Source organism: Phyllostomus hastatus, unplaced genomic scaffold (genome assembly GCF_019186645.2).
Source record: "Phyllostomus hastatus isolate PE091 unplaced genomic scaffold, TTU_PhHast_1.1 phas_contig_118, whole genome shotgun sequence".
In the NCBI taxonomy this organism is placed as follows: domain Eukaryota; kingdom Metazoa; phylum Chordata; class Mammalia; order Chiroptera; family Phyllostomidae; genus Phyllostomus; species Phyllostomus hastatus.
Window position 1 is genome coordinate 10,055,295 of NW_025333543.1, and position 25,408 is coordinate 10,080,702.

The window sequence follows — 25,408 nt, forward strand, 5'->3', positions numbered from 1 at the left end:
TATGTATTTATTTTTAAAGATTTTATTTATTTATTTTTAGAGAGATGGGGGAGGAGAGAGAGAGGGAGAGAAACATCAATGTGTGGTTGCCTCTCATGTGCCCCCAACTGGAGACGTGGCCTGCAACCCAGGCATGTGCCCTGACAGGGAATCGAACCAGAGACCCTTTCATTCACAGGCCAGAACTCAATCCATTGAGCCACACCAGCCAGGGCTAAGTTGCATCTTTTAAAAACTCTCACTTTCCTTGACCTTCCTTGATGAAATAAATGTTACTTTAATTCTTCTTTTCCCCTCTTTCTTTTTTCTTCTGCTTCTTTTTCTTCTTGCAGTAAAACACGTGAATATTCCTGAGCTCCACTTTGTAAATTATCTTTTTCAGAAATCTCCATTCCTTTAGATTCACCTATAGATTCCTATAGGTGAATCTCCATTCACCTGCCACTTATGGATTATTCCACAAATATTAGTCTCCAGTGTTGACCGCTCTGTTAAGTTATAATTTTCTAAGTTTGCTGTTTCAATTTACTTTTCTTGGCATTGCTTCAAAGCTCAATTCATCATATGCCTAACTCAATATTTTTTTTAAATTATCCCCATTCCAGATACCCCATAACTCACTTCCCCAAAAATATCCTCCAAATGCACCATTGTTAAGTAGATCTTTATAAAACACTGATTTGATTTTATCACTCCATTATCAAAAAACATTAATAACCCCTGCTACCTAAACCATGAAGTGCAAACTCAGTAGCATGGCATTTTAGGCTCTATACAGTTGTCCATTTGTATTTCTAGCCCTCCAACCCTTTCATTATTCCTTTAGTATGACATCTCTATGATAACCAAAACAAACTTCTTACTTTTGCCTATCCAGACCTCACAATTCTTATCTCTGCATCTTTGATGTCATTTGAAAGATTCTCCATTAAAAAATGCCCTATACTTTCTCTACCAAATGACCTTCCTTTAAACCCAACAGAGATGCTACCTCTCCACAAAGCCTTCCCTGTCATTTGGCCTGAATTGATAATTTTTTTCTAATGCTTATAGCACTTTCTACCTTCTCCTTTCCTAACATTTCACTGTCACCTGACAATTGTGTAAATGCCTTACTATTTCCTCAACTAAATCATAAGTCCATGAAGTTATTACACATGACTAATACCCAGTGTACTCTGAATGAAAGTGCCTTTATTCTCAAGCCTTTCCCCCACTCTCCTCTCAGCATAGTCTCCTCCTCTTTCATTGTTTCAATGAGTTTTTATTGAACTCCACTATTTACCAAGTATTGTTTTAAGCACTAAAAATAAGTAGGGAAGCCTTGGGCAGGTGCTCAGTTGTTTGGAATGTCATCCCATACACCAAAATGGTTGCAGGTTTTATCCCCAGTCAAGACACATACCAAGGTTGTGGGTTCGATCTTCAGTTGCTGTGCATGGGAGAAAACTAATTGATGTTTCTTTCTCATATTAATGTTTCTCTCTCTTTCTCTCTCTCCCCCTTCCTCTTTCTCTAAAAATCAATAAACATATTAAAAGGATTTAAAAATTAATAAGTAGGACATTCATGGTCCCTGCTGTCATAGGGCTCACAGTCTCGTAGAAAAAACAAACATTAAAATATACGTTTATGACTGGTGACTGTGAATTATACATGTTGTAAGGGCCCTTACAGAAGGGGAAGATACTGTAGTAGAACCTAAAACACTCACTGTTGCTTTCTTTTTTTTAAAGATTTTATTTATTTATTTTTTAGAGAGAGGGAAGGGAGGGAGAAAGAGAGAGAGAGAAAAACATCAATGTGTGGTTGCTGGGGGTCATAGCTTGCAACCCAGGCATGTACCCTAACTGGGAATCAAACCTGCGACACTTTGGTTCGTAGCCCACACTCTATCCACTGAGCTACGCCAGCCAGGGCGCTTTCTTTAAAATTAGGGACATTTCATATCATATTGAGTAGCAAATGGTGAAAAGTATGGTCAAATAAAAAGAACCATATTATAGAGTATTTATCATAACTTTAGATTCAATATCAATTTGTTGGAAATGATCATAATGGAAATTACTAATTCATAAGATCAAGGATTTATGGTAGTTACTTTATGCTGTCTTCTTTTTAGTCTTCACAACAATATTGCAAAGTAGGTACCTTTATTCCCACTTTTGACATGAGAAAACAGGCTCCAAGAAATCAAGTTATTCCACCTAAAGTCCTACTAATTAAGAGAAAAGGTAGACTTTGGACCAAAAACATATGTTCTTTGTCATACATCTGTGAGTAGATCATATGCAAATTTGTCACACAGGCAGAATTTCAAATGATAGACTGGATAACCTAGACTCTCCCTCCATAGGGTGTCATTCTTGAGCAGGTGGCAAAATCATAATATTTTTAAGGTAGACTTTATTTTATCACATTTTTGTAAAATTGTCTATTTCATGCTGTCTTTTAAGTAATGTTCTTTATAGGAATTGGAAATCAGGACCACATAAGACATATTCTCTCCTTGTTCATAGTTTTAAAATTAATGATACAAAAACAGTGTATTAGATTAACTGCATATTTTTGATAGAGAAAATATAAATAACAAAAATCATCTTTAAAAAGCCCTTTCACCAAAAAAAATCTGCACAAGACATGATGTGTGAACAGGTACATTGTCATGATGCAGCTGCCAATCACCAGCTGCCCATAGCTGTGGGCTTCTGAATAATCCAAATAGTTTCCACATAGAAATGTTCAAACTTAATGTAAAATTTGATGTAGATACATTGCTCTACTTGCTCAGTCATTTTTGAATGCAATGGCCACACAGTGCACATGCTCACTCAACAGTGTCTACTACCCCCACCGACTAGTACAGTGAAGTTATTGTTGTTCACACATTCACATTTCTGTTGACTCTCCTTGGCTGCCAGATTACATAGATGTCATGCAAACCATTCTCATTATATTAACAATGGCTGGACTTTTTCTGGACAGACCTCATATACATTTTAAGTAAAAAGCACATTTCAGAAAGACTCCACAGCCTTCAGGGAAAGATTTACAGTAAAATAATTATTATTGTATGCTCTTGTTCCCAGCTTTCATTATAACTCATGTGAAGGTCAACTAAGACCCCTGGGGAAAGAACAAATGCCTATCATGGAAATAAAACACATATGAGACTAAATAAATAAGTAAGTAAGTAAATAAAAATAAAAACCCTTTCTTAGTTTCTGAATCTACTCAAACCCATACCACAAATTTTTCAATTATGTTGATTTCAGTATTTGCAATAAAATATATTTTGACTTCTTTTTAATTCTTCTGTACTAGAAATCAGAAATGAATGTGGAAAAGGAAATATTCAAATTCATTCTTTACTACTATATAAATGGATTTTGATAATTTCCTAAAATGTATTTATCAATGTCCAACTCTTATCTCAGAGAGGTATTTATTTTCTTTACTTATATATTTTATACTTTATTGTTTTTTTCTTCCCCTAGAATATGAAATTTAGAAATATTAATTAGTTTACGGCAGAATTTTCAGTTGTCTACCGATGCTGATTTAACCTTTGGAGTGAAGAATTATATCACAACCTTTTGTTGTAGATTATTAAAGTAAATACACATGTAAAATAATTTCTTGGTTAACTTAGAATTTTTCTAAAAGCAATTTATAAAATTATTTCAAGGCATTAAACAAAACAAAGTTTCCTTAGATGTGATGCAAAGTGATACTTGCACAATGGTTTCCATACACATACAATTTAATACCTTGATTCCAAAGCATTATTTTTGTCTATGATATGTTTTTAAAGTTTTTTGTAAGTGAAAACAAATAAATAAAAATAATCCTTAACTCATTAGCTCATATTGAATAAAGTACAGCTATTCTTAAAAAATTAAGATGCCCATCACTTAAAAATGAAATAAATCTTTTACAACAGAATATTATATTTTGTTTGTCAGTGAGCCCAAAGTCTATATTTTGAAAATGTTGAATGACTTTTTTAAGCTTACATAACTAGTTTGTGGCAGAGTCAGAATAAGACCCCTAAGTTTAATTCACTTTTGCTTTTTACTATTCCATTCTTGAACTAATTAACAGAATTACTTTAAAAAATAATATTAATTACTTGTTGGAAAAAAGAACCTTATGTTAAATATTAACCTACAATGAAGGAAATGATTACAATGCTATATACTAATATTCATCTAAGATAGCAAAGCAATGGCATTTACCTTAAATTTACGTCTCTGCTCTGCACAGCTGTTGAAGAACCACAAGTCTGTCTCATGGCTGTAAATGTAACAAGAATAATAATGCGACCAATTTCATACCTAAACTAAATTAAGTAGATCTGTCATAGGCTAGAAAATGGATAATGTTTTGTAAAATATATGTTTAAGGTACAGATTTTGGAAGTATGCATGTATGCATATAAAATGTGTGTGTGTGTAGGGGGAATAAATGGTGATGGATGAAGTCTAGACTTAGAGTGGTGAACACACAATACAGTATACTGATGATGTGTTGTAGAATTGTGCATCTGAAACCTGTATAATTTTGTTAACAAGTGTCACCCCCCATTAATTCAATAAAACGTAAAAGAAACTAATATATGTGTGTATGTGAACATGTATGTGTGAATTTACCCTTTTTAACCTGGAAGTGAGTTTCATGAAATTAAAATCATTACCTATTCTCTTTGGCTAACTTTCCTCATTATGGACCACTATAGGTATATGAAATCTAGGAAGTACTAGGAGTAGATATAGATAAATAAACAAATTAAGATGAGAGGCCATCTTCAGCTCTTATTATTAGGGTTTGTTATTCTAGGACACATAATAAGAATGCAAAAAAGAAATATCTGATTACAGTTTAATATCAGCTCCCATTTACATCATAATTTTTATATATGATTCATCAATATATCATTAATAAATATATTTACTAATTGTCCCTATTGGTGTTTCATGTAATGAATAAATACAAAAACATGTTTCAAATACACTTATTCAGATATCTATACATGAAAGTGAAATCACTACTGCAATTGGTATTTAAGCTTGTGAAATACGATTTTTCTTTCCATTTTGGATTAACTATGCTACTCTCTTTGCCATCTTTAGCACAAAAACATGAAAAAATGTATTGAAAAAATAAAACAACTACTATTCTGGTAGAAAGGCTCTCTACCATGTCACACTTCAAATCTGGCCACCACTTTTCAATATTTGAAAGAAATTCAGTTGAGTATAAGTAACAAATATTGTTCTTGTGATCTGAGCTATCAAAACATTTTTCTAAAATCTTTATTTTCTTTTAAACTATATGAAATAGTTCCCCATCAAATCTATATATTAAAATTAAAAACACATATCTCCTTTGGTCCTCTAACAACATGTTATGCCTGATAAATCTATCATTAGCATGATCTGATCTATTATTAAAACTAAATGCCTTCAATTATGTCTTTTAATTCTAAAAGATAATCTACAACAACTTTATTATGAAAAATTAGCTAAACTCTTAGTTGATTAGAAAAAAGAACTATACTGTGAGAGAATCATAAAAGTTTTAAAGTGTTAATTTCATATTAAATAGTTATAATTTTAGTGAAAATATTCTACCCTTTTCTTTAACATAAGTGGCAAGTAGTGCCACTCACATTAAATTGTATTTGCAGAAGCAAAAAATAAGTATTACTTAATATTGTCCATTGACAATATGTGTAAGCTAATATAAAATGCTACTAGGCTTTTATTAGATTTTTAATACAATCCCAGCATGTTTCCAGTTGCTAAGCTTATCAAGTACTACAAAATACAGAGAATGTGGAATCACATTATATTAACTGGGGTGTATATTTTGGTGAATAAATATATTGTCATTCATTATTCTAAATTCTAATTCTTAAGAACCAATTTTTCATTCCTATGATATTTTGGTATGTGATCCCATTATAATTACACAATAAGAATAAAATGCTAGAGTTTTATAATCTGTACAATGTATATAAATTTATGTCAATATGAATCACAAAACACTAAATATAAGTGATACAATAAACTATAATAATAGTTAGCAACTGAAATTATTAAAAGGTATTTATAAACTTTTAATCACCATTTTATGATAAAATAATAAAATTGAGGACTTACACACAAAATTTTATTTATATGATATTTGGTACATGAACAACAATTTCTCAACTTTGGAGTCCTTCTGCTCCCATATTATTGTGTGTGTGTGTTTTCCAACAAAAATTATGAAGGTTTTGGTTAAACAAAGTATCAAATTTTGCCTTCTAATATAACAAAAAGAGAAAATAGAAAAATTTAAACCCGACCATTTTTTCCCAGAGATATCCTGGTAACCATCAATAAAGAAACTTCTACTAGACTAGATCTTTGGAGAGGAAAGAACAATTACTTGGTCTAATTTGTCAGGAGACATAATAAAATAGAATTAGGAGAATATATAGTCTTTTTCAGATATTCAAAATAAAAAAAACTCTTTCTGGATTTTGATATATGCTTGCCAGCATCTAAACCTCCTTTGTATACCAGCAAGAAAGCAAAATTTGTAGTTTGAAACCACAATGAGGATAAGCTTTTCACTTGCTATCATCTGTAACTTCTATGCAATTTTTCTTCTGTCATGTAAATGTATGGAGAGGCTATCATGGAATCATATAACTCTATGGAAGTGCTCCAATCACTGTTATTACTTGAGGATATGATGAGGAGAAAAATGCCTCACTGTAGAATTATTGATTAATTAAAACAAAAGAATGTGAAATTTATTTATTTTTAATTAAGATGGATCTTAAACTCAGGTTGATTCAACATAACCCATTAGAAATCATGGCAGACATCTGTATTTTACCCTGTTAAAACACATTACCCTGTTAAAACAAACCCCCAAATGGGTTTGTTCCCAAGAATATATATTCTCACCTTGAATCTGTCTAGGGACATAAATTTAATCCAGTTTTTAAGTAATAAGTAGTTCCTGGATTGTGTGTACCTCAGTAGCCTGTAATTCTCTGTCATAGAAGCTAAGTTTCAGAAGTCCATTGTGCAAGACTTAATTTACTAATATCTGGAAGTATACCAAAAAATGAAAACCAACAGCTTGGCCATAAAATTTTCAAGATAGATTTGTTAAAGCAAATGTTTACATTGTTTGAAAACTTGCTTATCTTTCAACAGAGCTGATAAACATTTTGAAAGGTAGTTTATACAACTCCAGACACCTTGCAAATATTTTAAAACTGTAACCTAAAAAACTGTTTCTTTCCTGGAGACAATATTCTATGTATTTCTGTTAAGAATATAGGAAACAATGGTTATATTATATAATAAAACATTACTTTGAAAGACATACATATTATTAGCTTTGCAAGATGAACATAGTAGATACAGCAAACTCCAGAATCTATTTAGATAACTGTAACAACATCAATAACTCCTTGGCAAATTCAGTTTTTCTGGCAACCTTGGAGTTTTTCTGCATTTATCACTCAGATACAAGTATTGAAGGCTTGTCTGAGACTGTTTCATTTCCTTCTAAACCATTTTACTCTGATTTTCCTTTAAGAAAGAAATTTCACATTTTAAACTTTTTGTGATGGAAATTCCATTAAAATCCCAGAAAGGAGTTTTATGCAAAACTTTTTACATTTACAGATACCAAGTGCAGGTCCTACATACTTTTTGCAATAAGTGACCTTGTAAACTTTTGAAATCTATGCTAATAGAAAATTGTTTCTTTCTCTATCAAGAAGACAGAGTGGCTTCTCTTTTCTAATTAAAATTTTCTACATATACAAATATAATCATTTTATGTGTGTGTACAACTGGGCCTGCATTTCTGTTCACATTATAAACATGTTTTAAAATATGACTCTGAGGACAGGCATGTTTTACCTACCTGGAGTGGCCTCTGCTTATCACTGCTCTTAGGAGATTTCAATCCACTTGTTTGCTGTTGTAAGAGAAGTTGTCTTGCTGCTTGGAGAGCCTAGAAGTAAAAAGTGAGGAACTTCTATATATTTTGTTAAAGGTAAATTAATGATTAATAATAGTATTAGTGTATAAGAACCCCACTCTATTCTCCTTGCTTGAGAAAAACATTAAATAATCTTTTTCTTCTAACAAAAAAATTGTACATAACACACATATGTATATAATTTTACTTAAAGTCATTGAGATGGATGTTATCTAGCAAGAAAGTTAATTTGTTTAAAGTTCTTACAAATGAAAGAATCACAGACTGCATCAATAACCTCATTTCCATAAGGAACTTGTCATTGAGTGTTCAACTAAAAGGCCCACTCATATTTAAATTATTATTCAATTTTCATTTTCATATTACAATTTTGAAGCAAAAGCAGTAAATTTCAACTGTTGTAGGAAGCTGTAATTAAATTTGACAAATCAACATCAGATTATCTTGAAAATGAATTAATAGGATTTTCACTAAAGATTTAAAACAGTTTTTTGTACTTACAATTCAAGGGGGAAACTTCTCCTTTGACAAAATAAAGTGAAGTTTTAATGCCAAATAAAATTGAGTGGTTTTCATTTGCATTCTTAGCAAAATCAGAGAACAAAGAAATTACCACTCAACCAATCAGGTTTGTTTCTATGTGCAACCGAATACCAATCAAAATAGGTGTTTTCATTTTGTTTTTGGTTTCCTTCCTACTCAAGAAAATAAAGCTGAACATAAGAAATTAATGTAAGCACTTCATTTACCAGAGGAGAGGTAGTTTGGCAATTTGCAGTACTATATGTACTTATATAAAATCTAGTGCTATAGCAAAAATAAAACAAAACAAAACAAAATAAAATAAACACACATTGCGATGTTTTAAAGGTAACAGTATAAACTAGTTAAAAAAACTTTTTAAGAGCATCAACTGTAAAAACATATTTTTCTCTCAACAACTGAGTTCAATGAACAATAATGAAATTTTTCAACACATAAAATTAAAATGCATCACTGTTTTGGTTTGTTATTCACTGTTTTAGAACACTATAGTTTTCATGATGGGGAAAATATTTTAGATCAATTTTCTTCTGTAATAATTAATATTTTAACCTGAAAAAAAGTACAGTTTTGATTTGGAATCAATGATCTGGTTTTTAAGAGAGTTCCTAGTAACCATGACAACAGTTGCTTTGACAAGATGTGCATATGGCATTACACTGCCAGCTGGTGTGAACAATGTTTGAACTACTGCATTGAGATGCTGAGCAAACAGAAAAAGTTGCCACATCTTAACCCTCAGGGAAGGCAGTCATCCCCTGATCAATTATGAAAAGACAGAGAGGAGGGCTGCTACAGTCTGGCTCCAAGCAAGTTTTCTTAAAAAGCAGGCAGACATAGAAGCCAAAGTAAACAAACTGAATGTACTAGCACCACCTCCTAATAACTTCGATTTGTCTTTCCATACAAGAGTCTGGCATAGCTTGTGAATCATACTTTTTGAAAACATACTCAAACAATATTCCTCTGTTTTTTTTAAAATTTTCAAGTAATTATAAGTCAACCAAACTCCACATAAAGTTTTCCTAATATTTTTCATATAATTGTTTTCCCCTTTGAATTCATTAGTTTATTTTGTATGTATACAGCCTTATTTAGTTTATGTTTAATTCTGTGATCATTTACTATTTGTAAATGATTTTAATGAACATAGTTGAGGATCTTGAAGTCATGAAATCATCCAATCAGACTCCTTCATTTTAGTAAATGCGGAAAATGAGGCTTAGAGTATTCAACAGTTTCCTGGCAGAGTGCATTCCAGTATGCCATAATGTCTCTTTTCCATAAAAGGAAATGTTAGGTGGAAATGAGTAAAATTGTAGTAAAGGAGAACAAGTGGCATCATCATGAATTATTTTTTTAACCTGTAAAGAGGGCATATCCATTTATCAGAACTTAAAAAAGGGAAACCACAATATAATCTTTTATGTTTTGAGCTTATATGTGTTTAAATAGAATTACTACAGAATATATGTCATTTTTATGGCTGTTTCCAACATCCCTGACTTAGATCTCATCACATAGTTTACTAATACCTGAAGGAGCTGTAAAGTCTTGTGACAAACACTCCAATGTTTCACCAATGAAGTGAAGAATTCATAATAAACTAAAGAATTCCAAAGTTGGAAAAAATATCTTAGAAATTGTTTAGCCTAGTTTTCACATTTTGTAGACAAATAATTGAATAACCAATGCTTTAATAACTTAATTAAAGTCAAAAGACAGTGACAGAATCTGGTCAAAAGCTCAGACTCTGGTTTGTCGAGAATCTCAAGAGCTCAGACTCTTGTCTGTCAAGCCTGAAATCCTATCCATTTCACCACCCTGTATTACATTCATTCAACTCAACCCAAATAGGTAACCAAATGGAATATGTAGTGCCCAATGACTACAGAAAGACACTAGAAAATTAGATATATTAGAACTGTGTGTCATGAAACTCTCACTAGACAAATGTGTACATGTATAATGTTTTTAAAGGAGTAATAATAATAGAATACTACAAGATAGTTGGCTAAAACATGCTTCTACTTTTAAAGTATGTGGTTTTCATATATACTTACAATGGTCTTTAAAGTAGTTAAAAATATTCTTTTTAATACAAATCCTCATGAAAAAGAACATGTTGCTTATTTCAACATTCTTTTTTCTTTTTTAGTAGTAGATACTGCTACAGCAAACATGAGAAGTGGGATACCAAAAAACAATTCCAAGAGATCAGTAATGATTAAAAACTCCTAAGCATAAATCCTGTCAGTATGCATTCTAACTGCAGGCATCACGACATTTTTCCCCACATTCTGGATAACATATTAGGACTTAATTTCAATAAACAATTGTTCAGACACATCTAGTTCATCTTTGCAATTTATTATTGTAGCTACTCAAGAGTTGAAAGATTATGAGCAGAAATATTTCCATCAACATAAGGTATTACATGTCAAATTACATCAAATATTAATTTGAAAATCACTTGTCTGACTAAATTGGTAACTAGCAAAGTTAAATGCCAGGGCAATTCACAAAGTTCTGTGAGACATTTAAGTATTTATAGAAACACTCTCTGTAAAAAAATTAATTTAGAACAAAAGACAAAGGACGTTTCCAAATTTTCTTTAATATTGTCTGAGTCTGATTCAAATGAATGATGAGAAAGAGTTTTATAAGGCAGCCAAACCTATCTAGTTTCCAAAAAAGATGAATGGATCAAAAAACCATGGTACATTTACACAATGGAATTCTATGCAGCAGAAAGAAAGAAGGAGCCCCTACCCTTTGTGACAGCATGGATGGAATTGGAAAGCATTATGCTAAGCAAAAAAAGCCAGGCAGTGAAAGACAAATACCATATGATCTCACCTTTAACAGGAACCTAATCAACAAAACAAACAAACAAGTAAAATATAACCAAAGACACTGAAATAGAGAACAGGCTGACAGTGACCAGAGGCGAAAGGGGAGGGAATTTCAGGGGAAAAGGGGGAGGATTTACAGGAACAAGTATAAAGGACACATGGAAAAAAACTAGTGGGGGTGGAAATGGGAGGGAGGTGAGGAGGGCTGGGGGTGTGGGCTGGGATGGAAGTAAAAGACAGAAAACTGTACTTGAACAACAATTAAAATATAATAAAAATAAATAAAAATAAATAAAAACATTTGTTTTGAACTCAGTGCACCTTACTTAATGAAGTCATCTAATTTTAGTAAAACTAAAGAAAATTAAGATAGGACATTAAAAAAACTGGAGTAATCTGAAGACACCTGAAACACTAATTCGAAAGAATATATGCACCCCTATGTTCATTGCAACATTATTTACAATTGCCAAAATTTGGAAGCAGCCCAAGTTTCCATCAGTACGTGAGTGGATAAAACAACTATGGGACATTTACACAGTGGAAAACTATTCAGCTGTAAAAAAAAGAAGAAAATTCTACCATTTGTGACAGCAGGAATGGATCTGGAGAACATTATGCTAAGTGAAATAAGCCAGTCAGAAAACGACAAATGATTTCACCCCTATGTGGAATCTAATGAACAAACTGAATTAAGTAAAACAGAGAGAGACTCATAGACAGAGAGCAGGTTGATAATTCTGCAGGGGTGGCGGGGAGAATTAGGGAGTGAAGGAATCAATCAAAAAAGAAAAAGGACTCAATGGACATGGACAACAGTGTGGTGATTAAGGGGGACAGGGAGAGGGTTGGGTGGAAGTCAAAGAGGCTATAGGGGGATAAACAGTAACAGAAAAAATATTATTTAAATTTGTCATTTAAATAATATTTTGAGGGCTCATCTGATAGATAATAGTAATCTCATGACAGTAGTATTTTGTATTCTCTTCATGAAGTGTTCAATAAGAATATGTGTGAGTTTATTTGCTTCAAGACAAGTTTCCAGCCCCCATTTTGAATGGTACTTCCAAGTTGTACTAAATTAATGAATTACTGAAAAGATCTTTACCTGGACTTCGTTATGTATCATAATATGTCATTTAAAAATAAACCAATTTCCTAAATAAATGTATCTCTAATGAGAGTCTGAAAATACAATAAAATCAGATTAAATTAAATATGTTGAAAAGACATATAAAATATCTGTGTAATAAATTAAAGGTATTTTTTGTTAGATTGCAAAGGTATAGAAATGCATGTTTTCCATAATTCAGTGCATTTTGCTCTAAAGTAGTTGTAACACCATTCCTAATAGTTATTGTATAATTTCACATAAATAAAATTTTGTAAAGAAAAAGTTCAAGCATATCATCTTTCTACAGTAGTAATAAATTTATGCTAGTAATAAATCTCACAGAAAAAGTAACTCTAATAAGTAGGTTATGAGAATTGAGAGTGAAAAAACCTTTGTAACTTGTCAAGTTAATACTTCTTTTTCTTCTTGAAGAACATTGAAAACTTTACTTTTTTCCTCTTGAAAACACAGAAGTAAAATTTTTTGAGAAGAGCTTAGAAAAACTCAGTGAAACCAAAAATGCTGAGTACGCTACGGTTTATAAATAACTTCTTTTTTAAAAGTACATATGTATATATGTATATATATGGAAAAAACAGACATCACTTATATTTCTCCTCATAAAAATAGGAATGCTTAACCTATCAGCCTGTTGCATCTGAGACATTAAAATGAAAAATGACATCTATACCCATTAATATCTTCAATGTATAAACAGCACAGCATGACACATTCTTGAGAGCTGAAGGCTACAAAATCTCTCTGAAACATAAATAACAAAGCACTCAGAAGCATATTTGATGTTGATATTCATCTCTGAGAAAAACACTGCTGCCTAGGCTCTTATGAAAATAGATGGAGCCCAAATGGATCTCTGGTAATTGGTTTCAGATAGTGAGATTAGAAGAAATATGATACAAGAAATGAGTATATGGAACAGGCAAAACAAAAATGTTTACACAGTCACTCTTTAGTTATACTATCAAGTGGTGTATATGTTGCAGATAACCAGAACAACAACAACAAAAAATAGCCAGCAGTACATCCAGAGTTTTGCTCTTCATACTCACATGTCTTTAACATGTTACTTTAAATACTGAACATAAAATAAGTTTTCAAACAATTTCATTTTCTAATTATTTTCACAAGTGTGGTAGTTAAAAAAAATATATTCATATCCCCCCACAAAGGATATAAATTCCTATTGTTTGGCCTTTTTTTCACATTATGTTCCCACTAAAGAGAATACTGATAAATGTAATCAGAAGTCTCATAATGATATTTATTAGAAAAAAATAATCACCTAATTGATATAACCTATTTTCAAACAGCAATCCATCAGAGTGAAATTATGCACCTGTAGCTATTGACCTTTCATTTTATCATACCTCATACACAATTAGACCAAATTTGTTGAGAATAAAAGCTAATTACTGGAAAATATTTTGAAAACAATTATTTTTGTTTTACAATGTTTTTCACATAAAGTTAAAGAATATATGTATGGCTCCATGGTTTTTTATATTGTAAATCATTATGGAGGCCAAATTGAGAAGCTAAGATGATTTATTTTAGGGTACTGTAATAAGAGTGAGAAATACATTGTAAAGCTTCCTATTTACCATTCAAATATGGGGCTTAGCATTCATCAAATAAATTCAAAGGAGAGACAATCAAGATATTGAATATGTAATAAAATGTTATCCTCACAAGCTTAACAAAGTCCTCAAGGTTCAAATCCAAAGACAGTACTCAGTATATTCCAATATGGCTTCAAAATAAGCCTGTGAGCCAGCTAATGGCTAAGACAGGTTTTACTTTTTTCAGGTCTAGAATTATACACTCAGTTTAATGGGATAAACATACTCTCCTTCTCAGAGCTTGCATTCTATACGTTACCAAAAATAATATTAAGTAGCCTGGTATTCATCTATTTTCTTCATTATTCTCCTAATGATAATGAATTGCAAATAGAACATTTATAACAAATTAATATAATCTATAATAATAATAAACACAATTCTTGGATAAAATTAAAGAGTTCTATCCAACTTTAAAAGTCCCAAGTACAAAAGGTAACTTGTTTTATTAAAATTGGAACTAAATTCATTTAAAATAATATTTTTATAATATCTCCTTTTTATGATACAGGTTCCAGAAATGACAATAGTTTACATGAAATTTCTCCTCTATTTTTCTTTCTGCTGTAAAATATTTTCTATTTTTCCCAAACATACTTTAGATTTACTTTTTGTTTTTCAAATACTTTAACAGATATTTTTTTTCATTATGAGCCAATATAATTTTTTGTTTTTATATGGATTGAGGATTTATTACTGCTATAGTGTTATAATTTAAAATGGCATATTAGATGTTAACTGAAAATATGTGCTACTAAATTATATTACCTGCAAGTAAACTATTATATAAATCTTATATTGCTGGATTTATCCTGCAATTATAAGATTGAAAAGAAGCAGCATTTGGAAAATTACTCATAAAAATAAAATATATCAAAACTTACTTGTAATTAAATTTTTTTTGGAAATATGTCCCAGGTACCAAGCAAAGAACTAAGTATTATACATTTGTGTAGATAGGGTGGTGATATGACATTGTGTTTAGCCTCAAAGAGCTTACCATCCATCCATTAAGAAACATCCAATTGAATGTCAAAAGGCCACAAAATATTTTTAAAATATTTCAGAGGTTTATAAGTAGAAAAGTTATTCTTAGTTGGGTAGCTCAGATAAATTTTCATGGGGAAAATGTTTCTGCCAAAACTACAGGAGAAATAGTTTATCTTGTGGAGATGGCAGAATTTAGCCATGTCAAGTAGAACCAAAGAATATGTGCGGTCATAAACAATGAAAAGAAAATAACTGATCTCAGATAGAACATGTTTTCAGTGTAGGGGCTAGTGAAACACCATGGGAAGGTTGGAGCTAATTATGAATATAACTAATCAATAAGTGGCAAAGGGTCCTGATATTATATAACAGGTATAAGCAAATGCTGATGAATCTGGAAATGATGGGATAAGCTTGGCCAGCTCAATACTGAAGTCATGCTGTGAAGGCTGGATGAGAAGTGATGGAGAGAATTAGAAAAGATATGAGGTAGAAAGATCAATTAAAAGGTATGTGCAACTGTCCAAGTAAGAGATAACGGGAATAATAAGAATCACTTTAGTTAATACAGAAATCAAAAAAAGGAATGTAAAAGTAGAAATGGCAGAGCTTAGTAACTGGGTATGAAGCAAAGTCTAGGAAGGAGTAACGATGACTTCAAAATTTTAAGTCAAGGGTAACTGGGAGAATAGCTGTGCCACTTTTAGAAAGGGGGAAATAAGATTACAAAACATGAGTTTTGGAAAGATGACTGATACTGTTTACCTTCTTACAGGACAACCAAGAGTTTTCTTTAGTACACAATAATAAAAGAGAGTGAGGTTAATCAGGCTGACAAAGGATTCCTGAAAGTAAGAGATTAGATAGTAGTTAAGAAAAAGGGAGAGTATTCGGTTGCTGATTAAAAAAAAATGAAGAGAGGAAAGACTCAGGGCCAAAATTTGAGTAATATCTTCATTTTGTTGAGAAGACATGAGGCAATAGTGAAAAAGGAAGACAATGAACGGGAAGGACAGCATACTAATTGAAGTCATACACACACACAAAAAAAAACCCTCTGGAAAAATGTAGAATTTAGAATTACAATGTGAGCCAACAATTCCATTCCTTGGTATATATCCAAGAGAAAAAAAAATGTCCACACAAAACAGTTGTACATAACAGCTTTGCTTCTAATAACCAAAAGGTAAAAACAACCATCAACTGATGAATGAATCAATAAACAAAATGTGGTCTCTCCATATAATAGGAGTTTTAACCTACCATAAAAGAGAATGAAGAACTGATACATTCTACAACATGGAAGAACTCTGAAATGATGCTAAGTGAAATAAGTTAGTCATAAAGACCACATATTGTATAATTCATTTAAATGAAATGCCCATAACAGGCAAATCCATGGAGACAAAAAATAAATTAGTGGTTGTCTGTGGCTAGGAGAAGGAGAGAATGGGGAGTGGCTAGAAATGATATGGGGTTTCTTTGAGAGTGGTAAAAATTCCCTGAAAATAGATGGTGGTGAAGGTTGAAAAGCCTTGTGAATAAACAAACAAATAATAAAACACTGAATTGCATACTTTGAAAGGATACATGTTATGGTATGTAAATTGTGCCTCATTAAAGCAGTTAAATATTTAAATAAAAGAATTGTGATGTCAATTTTACCTTAACAAAGCTGGGGCAGAAAGGAAATAAAAATACTGAAAAAATATATAGAAAAATGTGTTCTCAAACACCAAAAACTCAGAAGCTAATGAAAGTTCTTGTTGATCTGATAATTTTCATGACCTGTCAGATACCAATTTCTGCAGAGTATTGAATTAGAAGTTAGATAGCATGAAGTTACTGGGGAATAAATGGAGGTAAATTTTTGCCAAGAGTGCAAACAATTCTTCTGTTAAATTCTATGGGTATGAAAATAAAACAAAACTATAGTTTGAAAGGTTTTATTTGTTTGTTGTATTAAATAAAGAAAACCTGATAATAAGTCAATAGATAAGGAGAACCACAAGCTGTAATAGGATAAGAGAATTGAGAAAGTCACTAGAGAGGTTTTAAAGAGGCCAAATACAGCAGCTGGAGTAGGTGAAAGCTTCGTAGGGAAAAGAAACATCATTCTCTGAGGTAGTTTAAAGGGTGAATAGGTAACTTTGCCATGCAGATTTAGGAAGAGGAGAGCATTCATATTGATAGTCTTAATTAATTCAGATAGTCAAGAAAATGTGGTTATCTATTAAGAATGAAAGATTAGGACTGTTGGAGAAAAAAAAAAGTGAGGAAGATTACCTATCATTGGTCTGAGGAATACAGCTGGAAGAGTAAAAACTGATATTTAAAATGTTAGAGTATGAAATGTGCTTCAACAGTCGTTGATGACATGCAGGTATATGAATGTCTTCTGGAATGTTGCCTTTAGAACTAAATTAGGAACTGCCTACTTTTCCACTGCTGTAACTTGACGTTATCACTACTTAGTCAGTGTCTTTTTAAACTTTTAACCTGGCTAAAAGGCCTGATACCTCCAATTATATCAAGTGCAAGAGAATGAGTCACTTATAATATATTCATATAGTATGGTATTTTGCACTCTGAAAAATGAATATCTTTAGTTTTTAAAAGATAGCAGAACAGACAAAAAACATATCTGTGATGCTGCTACTATTGGAGCAGCCAACTATTCAAAAATTTCATTTTCAACGAGGAGAAAAAGCATGATATATACTGGTATTGACCAGATTTCAGAAGACATCCTTTTGTCTATTATTAGTTGAATAACTTGGACTACTTAATCACACTAAAGCCTTAAGTTTCTTGTCTATTAAATGCTGTTATTAATATTTATCTTTGCCTATAGGTAATTGGTGAATCAGAGAAGATAATGTATTTGAAAATATTTTAAAAGTTAAGGTATAAAGTAGCTACATTTCAAATGCAGACTTTAGAGATTACTACATGAGGGAAAACCTTAAAAATTATTCTTTTTTAAATTATGTATATTTTCTTACATGTTTAAACTTCAGTTACCTTCAAAGTACTGCCCATTTGATGCAATATGCCTATCAAGATGATTTTCCACTGCTCAAAACAGTTTTTGAACTCATTGATTTTGATGTCTTTTAGTGTTTCTGCCATTTTTTGTTTCACTTATTCCAATAGGCAAAGCATTCCCTTTGAGGAATTATTCATCAGGGAAATAAAAAAGAAAAGTTGCTTGGAGTGAGATTGGGTGAATAGGGAGGGTAAGGAACAGGGGTTATGTCATTTTTGGTCAAAAACTACTGAACACTTCGTGTGGTGTGGGCAGGTGTGGTCACAAATCACCCATCATTAAATGGGCAAAGGCCTTAAAAGTCTTAAAAAAAATTCACTGAAGCCAAAACTCAACCTCTCACAACAACGCCAGCTCATACACTGACACAGATGGGTTCCTAGAACACTCACCTGGTGTTGGGGTGAAGCCCTGTATGACAAGGTTTCTGTCCTCCTGAAAATAATTCAGGTTTTTTGGGGGATACCCGCTCATGTATTATTCCTCCAGTGGACAGAAGTTCTTCCATCTATTGACTACTGGCAGTTGATACTGACTTCTGATTTTTAGCTTTACAGTGACTTTGCTAAATAGATATATAAATTTTAATTAATTGGACTAACATACAGTAATTCCTGAAATTTGCTTCAATATTTATTTAGTTCTGCACAATCTATTCAAGTAGAAAAATGTCCCATTGGATAGGAAAACTATCTTAACAGCTTTATGTTCTATCATACTTTACAAAGCTGTATTTTAATCTCCTTTTGAGACAGGATCATAACAAGCTAGGAAAATTCCTCATCAAGTGGAATAGGAAAACTGAGAATGATAGCTGAGTGCAATGGCCAGCCAAGCAATTTACAACCACGTGTAAATAATCAGCACCTGGCAAAGAACAAAACTGGGAAAACAAGGACCTCACCCCTGGAGGTAACATTTCTTCCCCTGGCCTTTCCTCCCTGGAGATAACATACAGTCCTCAGTTGTATTTTAGCTCCAGGTCCAGAAAAACAGCAAAACCAGGTGGGCACCAGGATCAACTTCAACAACTAAAGACCCCCTTTCCTGTCACTAACCAATCAGTGGAGACCATGAGCCTGAAAGGGCATATCTGGAGAACTGATGAATGTTCTACTGAAACCTTCCCCTGAGACCTCCCCTAGGATTCCTGCCTTAAAATGAAGGACACAACATTCACCCTCTCCCTCTGGGGAGCAGCCTGCACCATTCCCTTTCTCCTTTCTCTCCCCCACCTGTTTCCCCCACAGGCATGCAGCTCCTAAACTCTAAGCCAAAGAACAATGACTGATTGTCCCAGGCTAGTCCCCTGAACTTGTCCCAAGGCCCTCTTTTCTCTGACTTCCCAGTAAGCTAAGGGAAACCAGCCTTGGCCCTCCTGTTGCTTCTTCTATGTTAAGTCCTTCCTTGTTTCCCTGTCCCCAGCTTTAATAAATGTATGGTCATAGTCACCTGGACTTGTGTTGAGAAAAGTTCCCTACATGAAATCAAGAACCCACGCACTACAGCTAGCACTAGGCAGATCCACGGAGGGCCAGGCATCTGTCCAATAACACTATGATATGGAGTGATAGTTTGTAACTTTATGAATGTACTAGTAAGCTTCATGCCTCTCCTCCTTCAGGTCACCATCACCACATCTGCATGAATATACACATACACTATATACCCTAGATAAGGAAATGCCTGTCATCAATCATCAGTTAATATAGCAAGAAAGACAAAAGTATATTCAGTGTCACCACAGTACAATGCAGAAATGTGCTGCAGTCCATTAAAAGTACAAAAAGTAGCTATGGAGATTCAGCAAAAACAAATAAACAAAAAGAATTAATATTTATTAAGTGCTCATTGTATGCCATCTGTAGGTCTAAATCCTAGACATCTATTTCATTTCACTCTCAAAGCACCCTCCTTTATCATAAATGTGTAAGCTGAAGCTCAGAGTATTTAGGTTATATGTCCAAGCTGCTTCACATACTTGAAATGGCATGAGATTTGAACCTCTAGCTGACTTTGAATTTCATGCCCTTTCCACAAGGGGTAATCAAGAAAAGTATCATTAAAGAGACTTTTATACAGTAAAAGACCTAAGTAAAAAAACTTGGAGCATAAAGAAAACAAAACTCTGAGTCACTAATGATATTGCTTGTTATGACAACTAAAACAATATAAAGAATTTCAAGATCTTTTTGAAATTGTATTTATTTTTCCTTATTTTTCATGAGGAGAATTAGACATACAAGTTCATATACTAAAAGCAATTTGCGATCCTTACAAAATAGTGTCTTTGAAGTTATTAAGTACTTGATTCAGGATGCTGTTTATAGACAGGAAACCAATATTGAAGATGATCATTTTTAATGATCACATTCTATTACAATGAAACATATAATAATGTCATTTGTTAGTAAGCATTAAATAATATCTAGTATGTTCTGATAAATTTATAAATAGGGTTGCCAGATAAACTACAGGATGTCCAGTTAAATTCCAATTTATTTGTATTTTTGTTTGATAAATTTGGTAACCTTAGCCAAAAAAGAAAAAAAAAAGCAAGTATCACCAAGATTTTCTTTATTCTGAGTTTTTCATTTAAAGGTAAATATTATTCACCTCATCAGTGGAAATGTCTTTTTAATCCTGATGAATAATGTCATCTTACTTATGTTTTTCAGGTGAGTAAGAGAAGAAGCTTAGGCTGCTTTCCTGTGAGAAAGAATATTCATGTGGCTACAAGTGCAGAGCAAAAAGATGAGGTGGATTTCTGCCAAAGAAAATAAGTGTACAAGTTATTGCAAAAGCCAGACTAAAAAAGCAGAGGAAAAGTTCCTTTTAGAGTTAATACTCTAGCCTCCTGCAATTGAGACACAGATGAGAAAAAATGCAAAACTTTATCTCTCTGTTCATCCTCCCATAAGCAAAGATGAGATTCTGTAGCCAACAACCCTGAAGCAAAGACTATGACCCTGCCTGACACCAAGGGCAGGAAATATTACAGCAGATCTAAAGGAAAGATCCTTGAGGAAGAGAGCCTCTGCTTAAGTAACCCAGCAGCTAGCCACACCAGTCCCAGAGAAGGAAAGAAATGGTGAGAACAAAACCATTTGAGAAGAGTCCTTGATTAGTTCAGGTGGAGACATTGTGGGTTCAGAACCTCTAAAGGAAAGACCCTAAAGCTTAATTTAGAGTGTTCTTAGAAACCAAATGGTAAAGTTGCCAGAGGCCTCAGAAATTTCAAATTCTAATCCCAGCACCAGTCCAAGTTTCTGTATGACCTCATACCAATCAATGATGAATTCAGAATAAATTCCTTGTTTCCAGTTGAAAATTTACTAGTCTGAAGAGTGAAACATAAAACTTGTTGAGAGGAAATACTAATCACTGATAACCAATTGCTAATAACACACTATAATTATTCAAAAATATTGATTGAATGGAGATAAGAGTCCTCTATTTATATTAAAATGAATTATATTAGGCTATGCTATGCACAATATAAATAATTAAGCATACATATGCATGTGTAATACATTTTAAAACTAATTAGCAAAGACAGATTTTAGAGATCTTTGGCAAATTCACTATGTAATTTTTATTTTTATTTCTATTTGAATTTATTGGTGTTACAGTAGTTAGCAAAATCATATAGTTTTAGGGGGTACAATGCTGCAATACATCATCTGTGTACTGTGTTCTGTGTTCACCACCTCAAGCAAGTCATGTCTTTTTACATCATCATTTAAACCTCCTTTTCCCCATCCCTCTTTCCCTCTAGCAATGACCATACTCATGTCCTTTTATGAGGTTTTTTAATTTTTCTGCTTGATAACTTCACCTATTTCACCCAGCCCCACTACACCCTCCTTTCACACAGCTGTCAGTCTGATCTCTGTATCCATATGCCTTTTTCTATTTTTTTGTTAATTTATTTTGTTCACTAGATTCTACATATAAGTGAAATCATGTGGTGTTTGTCTTTCTCTCACTGGCTTATTTCAGTTAGCATAATATTCCTCAGGTTCTTCCATTTTGCTGCAAATGGTATGATTTCCTTCTTTTTTATGGCCAACTAGTATTCTATTGCATTAATATCCCACAGCTTTTTTTATCCACTGATCTAACAATGGGCACTTGGCTGCTTTCAGATCTTGGCTATTGTAAATAATGTTGCAATGAACATAGGGCTGCATGTATTCTTTCAAATTAGTGTTTTGGGTGTTTGGGGATAAGTTCTCAGAAGTAGAATTGCTGGGTAATGAGGCAATTCCATTTTTTTAAGTTTTGAGGTAATTCCATACTGTTTTCCACAGTGGCTGCATAAATCTTCCTTCCCATGAACAGTTCAGGAGGGTTCCCTTTTCTCCATATCCTCACCAACACTTCCTTTTGTTCATTTATTGACAATAGTCATTCTGACAAGTATAAGGTGATATTTCCTTATGGTTTTAATGTGTATTTCTTTCATGATTAATGATGTTCAGCACCTTTTCATATGTCTATTGGCCAACTGTATTTCTTTTTGGAGAAGTGCTTATTCAGGTCCTTTACCCATTTATTAATTGGATTAGTTGGTTTTAGGTGCTGAGTTTTATAAATTCTTTATTAAAATGTACATACTAACACCATGGACTTACACTACACACAAAAATAAACTCAAGAAGGATAAAAGACTTAAATATCAGTTGTGACAACATAAAGGTTCTAGAGGAGAACATAGGCAGGAAAATTTCAGATATTCAACCCAGAAATATTTTCACTGATATTTCCCCTACAGCAAGGGATATAAAAGAAATAATAAACAAATGGACTACATCAAATTAAAAAGCTTCTGCATGGCTAAATAAAACATCATCAAAATGAAAAAGGAACCAACCATATGGGAAAACATTTTTTAATGATACCTCCAAAAAGGGTTAGATCTCCAAAATATATAAAGAACTCTCGTAACTCCACACCAGGAAGACAAAATCAAAAAATGGTCAAAGGATATGAACAGACACTTCTCCAGGGAGGGCATACAGAGGGACCAGAGGCATATGGAAGGATGTTCAGCATCACTAGCCATCAGAGAGATGCAAATTAAAATCACAATGAGATACCACTTCACACTGATCAGAATGGCCATCATAAAAAAAATCAACAAACAAGTAGTGCTGAAGAGGTTGTGGAGAAAAGGGAACCTTAGTGCACTGTTTGTGGAAATGCAGATTAGTGAAGCCACTAGGGAAAACTCTATGGAATTTCCTCAAAAAACTAAAAAATGGAACTACCTTTTGATCCAGAGATTCCACTGCTGGGACTATACCCTATGAACCCTGAAACACCAAATCAAAAAAACCTTTTCACCTCAATATTCATAGAAGCACTATTTACAATAGCCAAGTGCTAGAAACAGCCTAAGTGCCCACGAGTAAATGAGTGGATCCCAAAAACTATGGTACATTTACACAATGGAATACTATGCAGCAGAAAGAAAGAACTCCTATTGTTCACAGCAGCATGGTTGGACCTGGAGAGTATTATGCTAAGTGAAATAAGCCAGGGGGTGAAAGACAAATAAATACCATATGATCTCAACTATAAGTGGAACCTAATCAACAAAACAAACAAGTGAGAAAAATAGAACCTAAGACATGGAAAGAAAGAATAAACTGACCTGAGGGGAGGAAGGAGTGGGATAATGGGGGAAAGAAGGGAAGGGTCAAGGAACATGTATAAAGGACACATGGACAAAGACAACAAAGGAGGGAGGATTAAATGTGGGAGGTGGGGGTGGGTAGGGGAAAGGAGAGTAATGGGGGAAAATGGGTACTACTGTAAGTGAGCAACAATAAAAAAGATTTAAAAATGTCCATACTGCCCAAAGCAATCTATAGATTTGATGCAATTCCTAACAAGATACCAAGGGTGTAGGACTTCTGGCCAAGATGGAGGTGTAAGTAGACATACTGTGCCTCCTCACACAACCAAAAGAAGGACCACAACAAATTTTGAAACATTAATAAAACAGAACTGACATAAAATCAATCCATATGGAAGTCTAACAACCAAGGAGTTAAAGATGAAATATTTATCCAAACTGGTAGGAAGGAAGAAATATTTATCCAAACTGAGCAGCAGGGAAAAAAGGACTCACATCAAGGCAGTGGCAGGCAGACTAGGCGAGGCAGTGGCTTGTAGACTGGGTAGTCCTACATTCCTATGCAGATAAACTGGAGGGAACAACTAGACAGTGAAATAGACTGTGCAACCTAGGGTTACAGTTTGGGGAAATAAAGCCTCAAAACCCCTGGCTAAAAAAACCTGTGGGGGTTGAGGCAGCTGGAGAAACTCCCAGCTTCACAGGAGAGCTCCTTGGAGAGACCCACAGGGTCCTAGAAGGTACAAAAACCCACCCACCCAGGAATCAGCACCAGAAGGCCCCATTTTCCTTGGGGATAGTGGGGGAAGTGAATGGAGATCACATGGAGGGTTATTAGTGGGGGAATGGAATGGGGAGGGTGGAATAGATACAGAGAATAAGTAGCATAAATGGTAAGTAGAAAATAGACAGGGGGAGGTTAAGAACAGTATGGGAAATGTAGAAGCCAAAGAACTTATATGTATGGCCCATGGACATGAACTAAAAGGGGGGAATATGGGTGGGAGGAGGTGTGCAGGGTGGAGGGGAATAAAGGGGGGGAATGGGACAACTGTAATAGCATAATCAATAAAATATATTTAAAATTAAAAAATAAAATAATAAAAAACAGAGAGAAGATACCAAGGGTGTATTCCACAGAAATAAAACATATATTACAAAAATTCATATGAAACCACCAAAAACTCTGAATAGCCACAGCAGTCTTGAGAAAGAAGAACCAAGTTGGAGGAATCATACTACCTGTTATCAAATCAACCCTACAAGGCCATAGTAATTAAAACAGCATGGTATTAGCACAAAAACAGAAATATAGATCAGTGAAACTAAATAGAGAACTCAGAAATAAACCCACACTTTTATGGTTAATATTTGACAAAGAGGTAAGAACATACAAGGGGCAATGACAGTCTATTCAGTCAATAGTAGGAAAATTGGACAGATATGTGTGAAAATATGAAATTAGATCACCTTCTTACACCATACACAAAAATAAATTCAATGGATTAAAGACTTAAAAGTTAGACTCAAAACCATAGAAATTCTATAAGAAAACAG

The 25,408-nt window shown here is 33.2% G+C and overlaps 1 protein-coding gene across 4 annotated transcripts in view; it reads right to left on the reverse strand.

Moving 5' to 3' along the window:
- Nucleotides 1-25,408, reverse strand: part of FOXP2 (forkhead box P2) — a 328,970-nt gene that overhangs the window by 188,160 nt on the left and 115,402 nt on the right. For 2 of the 4 annotated variants that reach the window (XM_045847189.1, XM_045847197.1), the window contains exon 3: nucleotides 7,939-8,028. The exons of 1 other annotated variant lie outside the window; for it this stretch is intronic. In XM_045847189.1, the coding sequence (XP_045703145.1) occupies nucleotides 7,939-8,028 (90 nt within the window). Of the gene's footprint in view, nucleotides 1-4,238; nucleotides 4,297-7,938; nucleotides 8,029-25,408 lie in introns of those variants that run through there. One more of the 4 variants, XM_045847211.1, reaches the window with a different exon arrangement.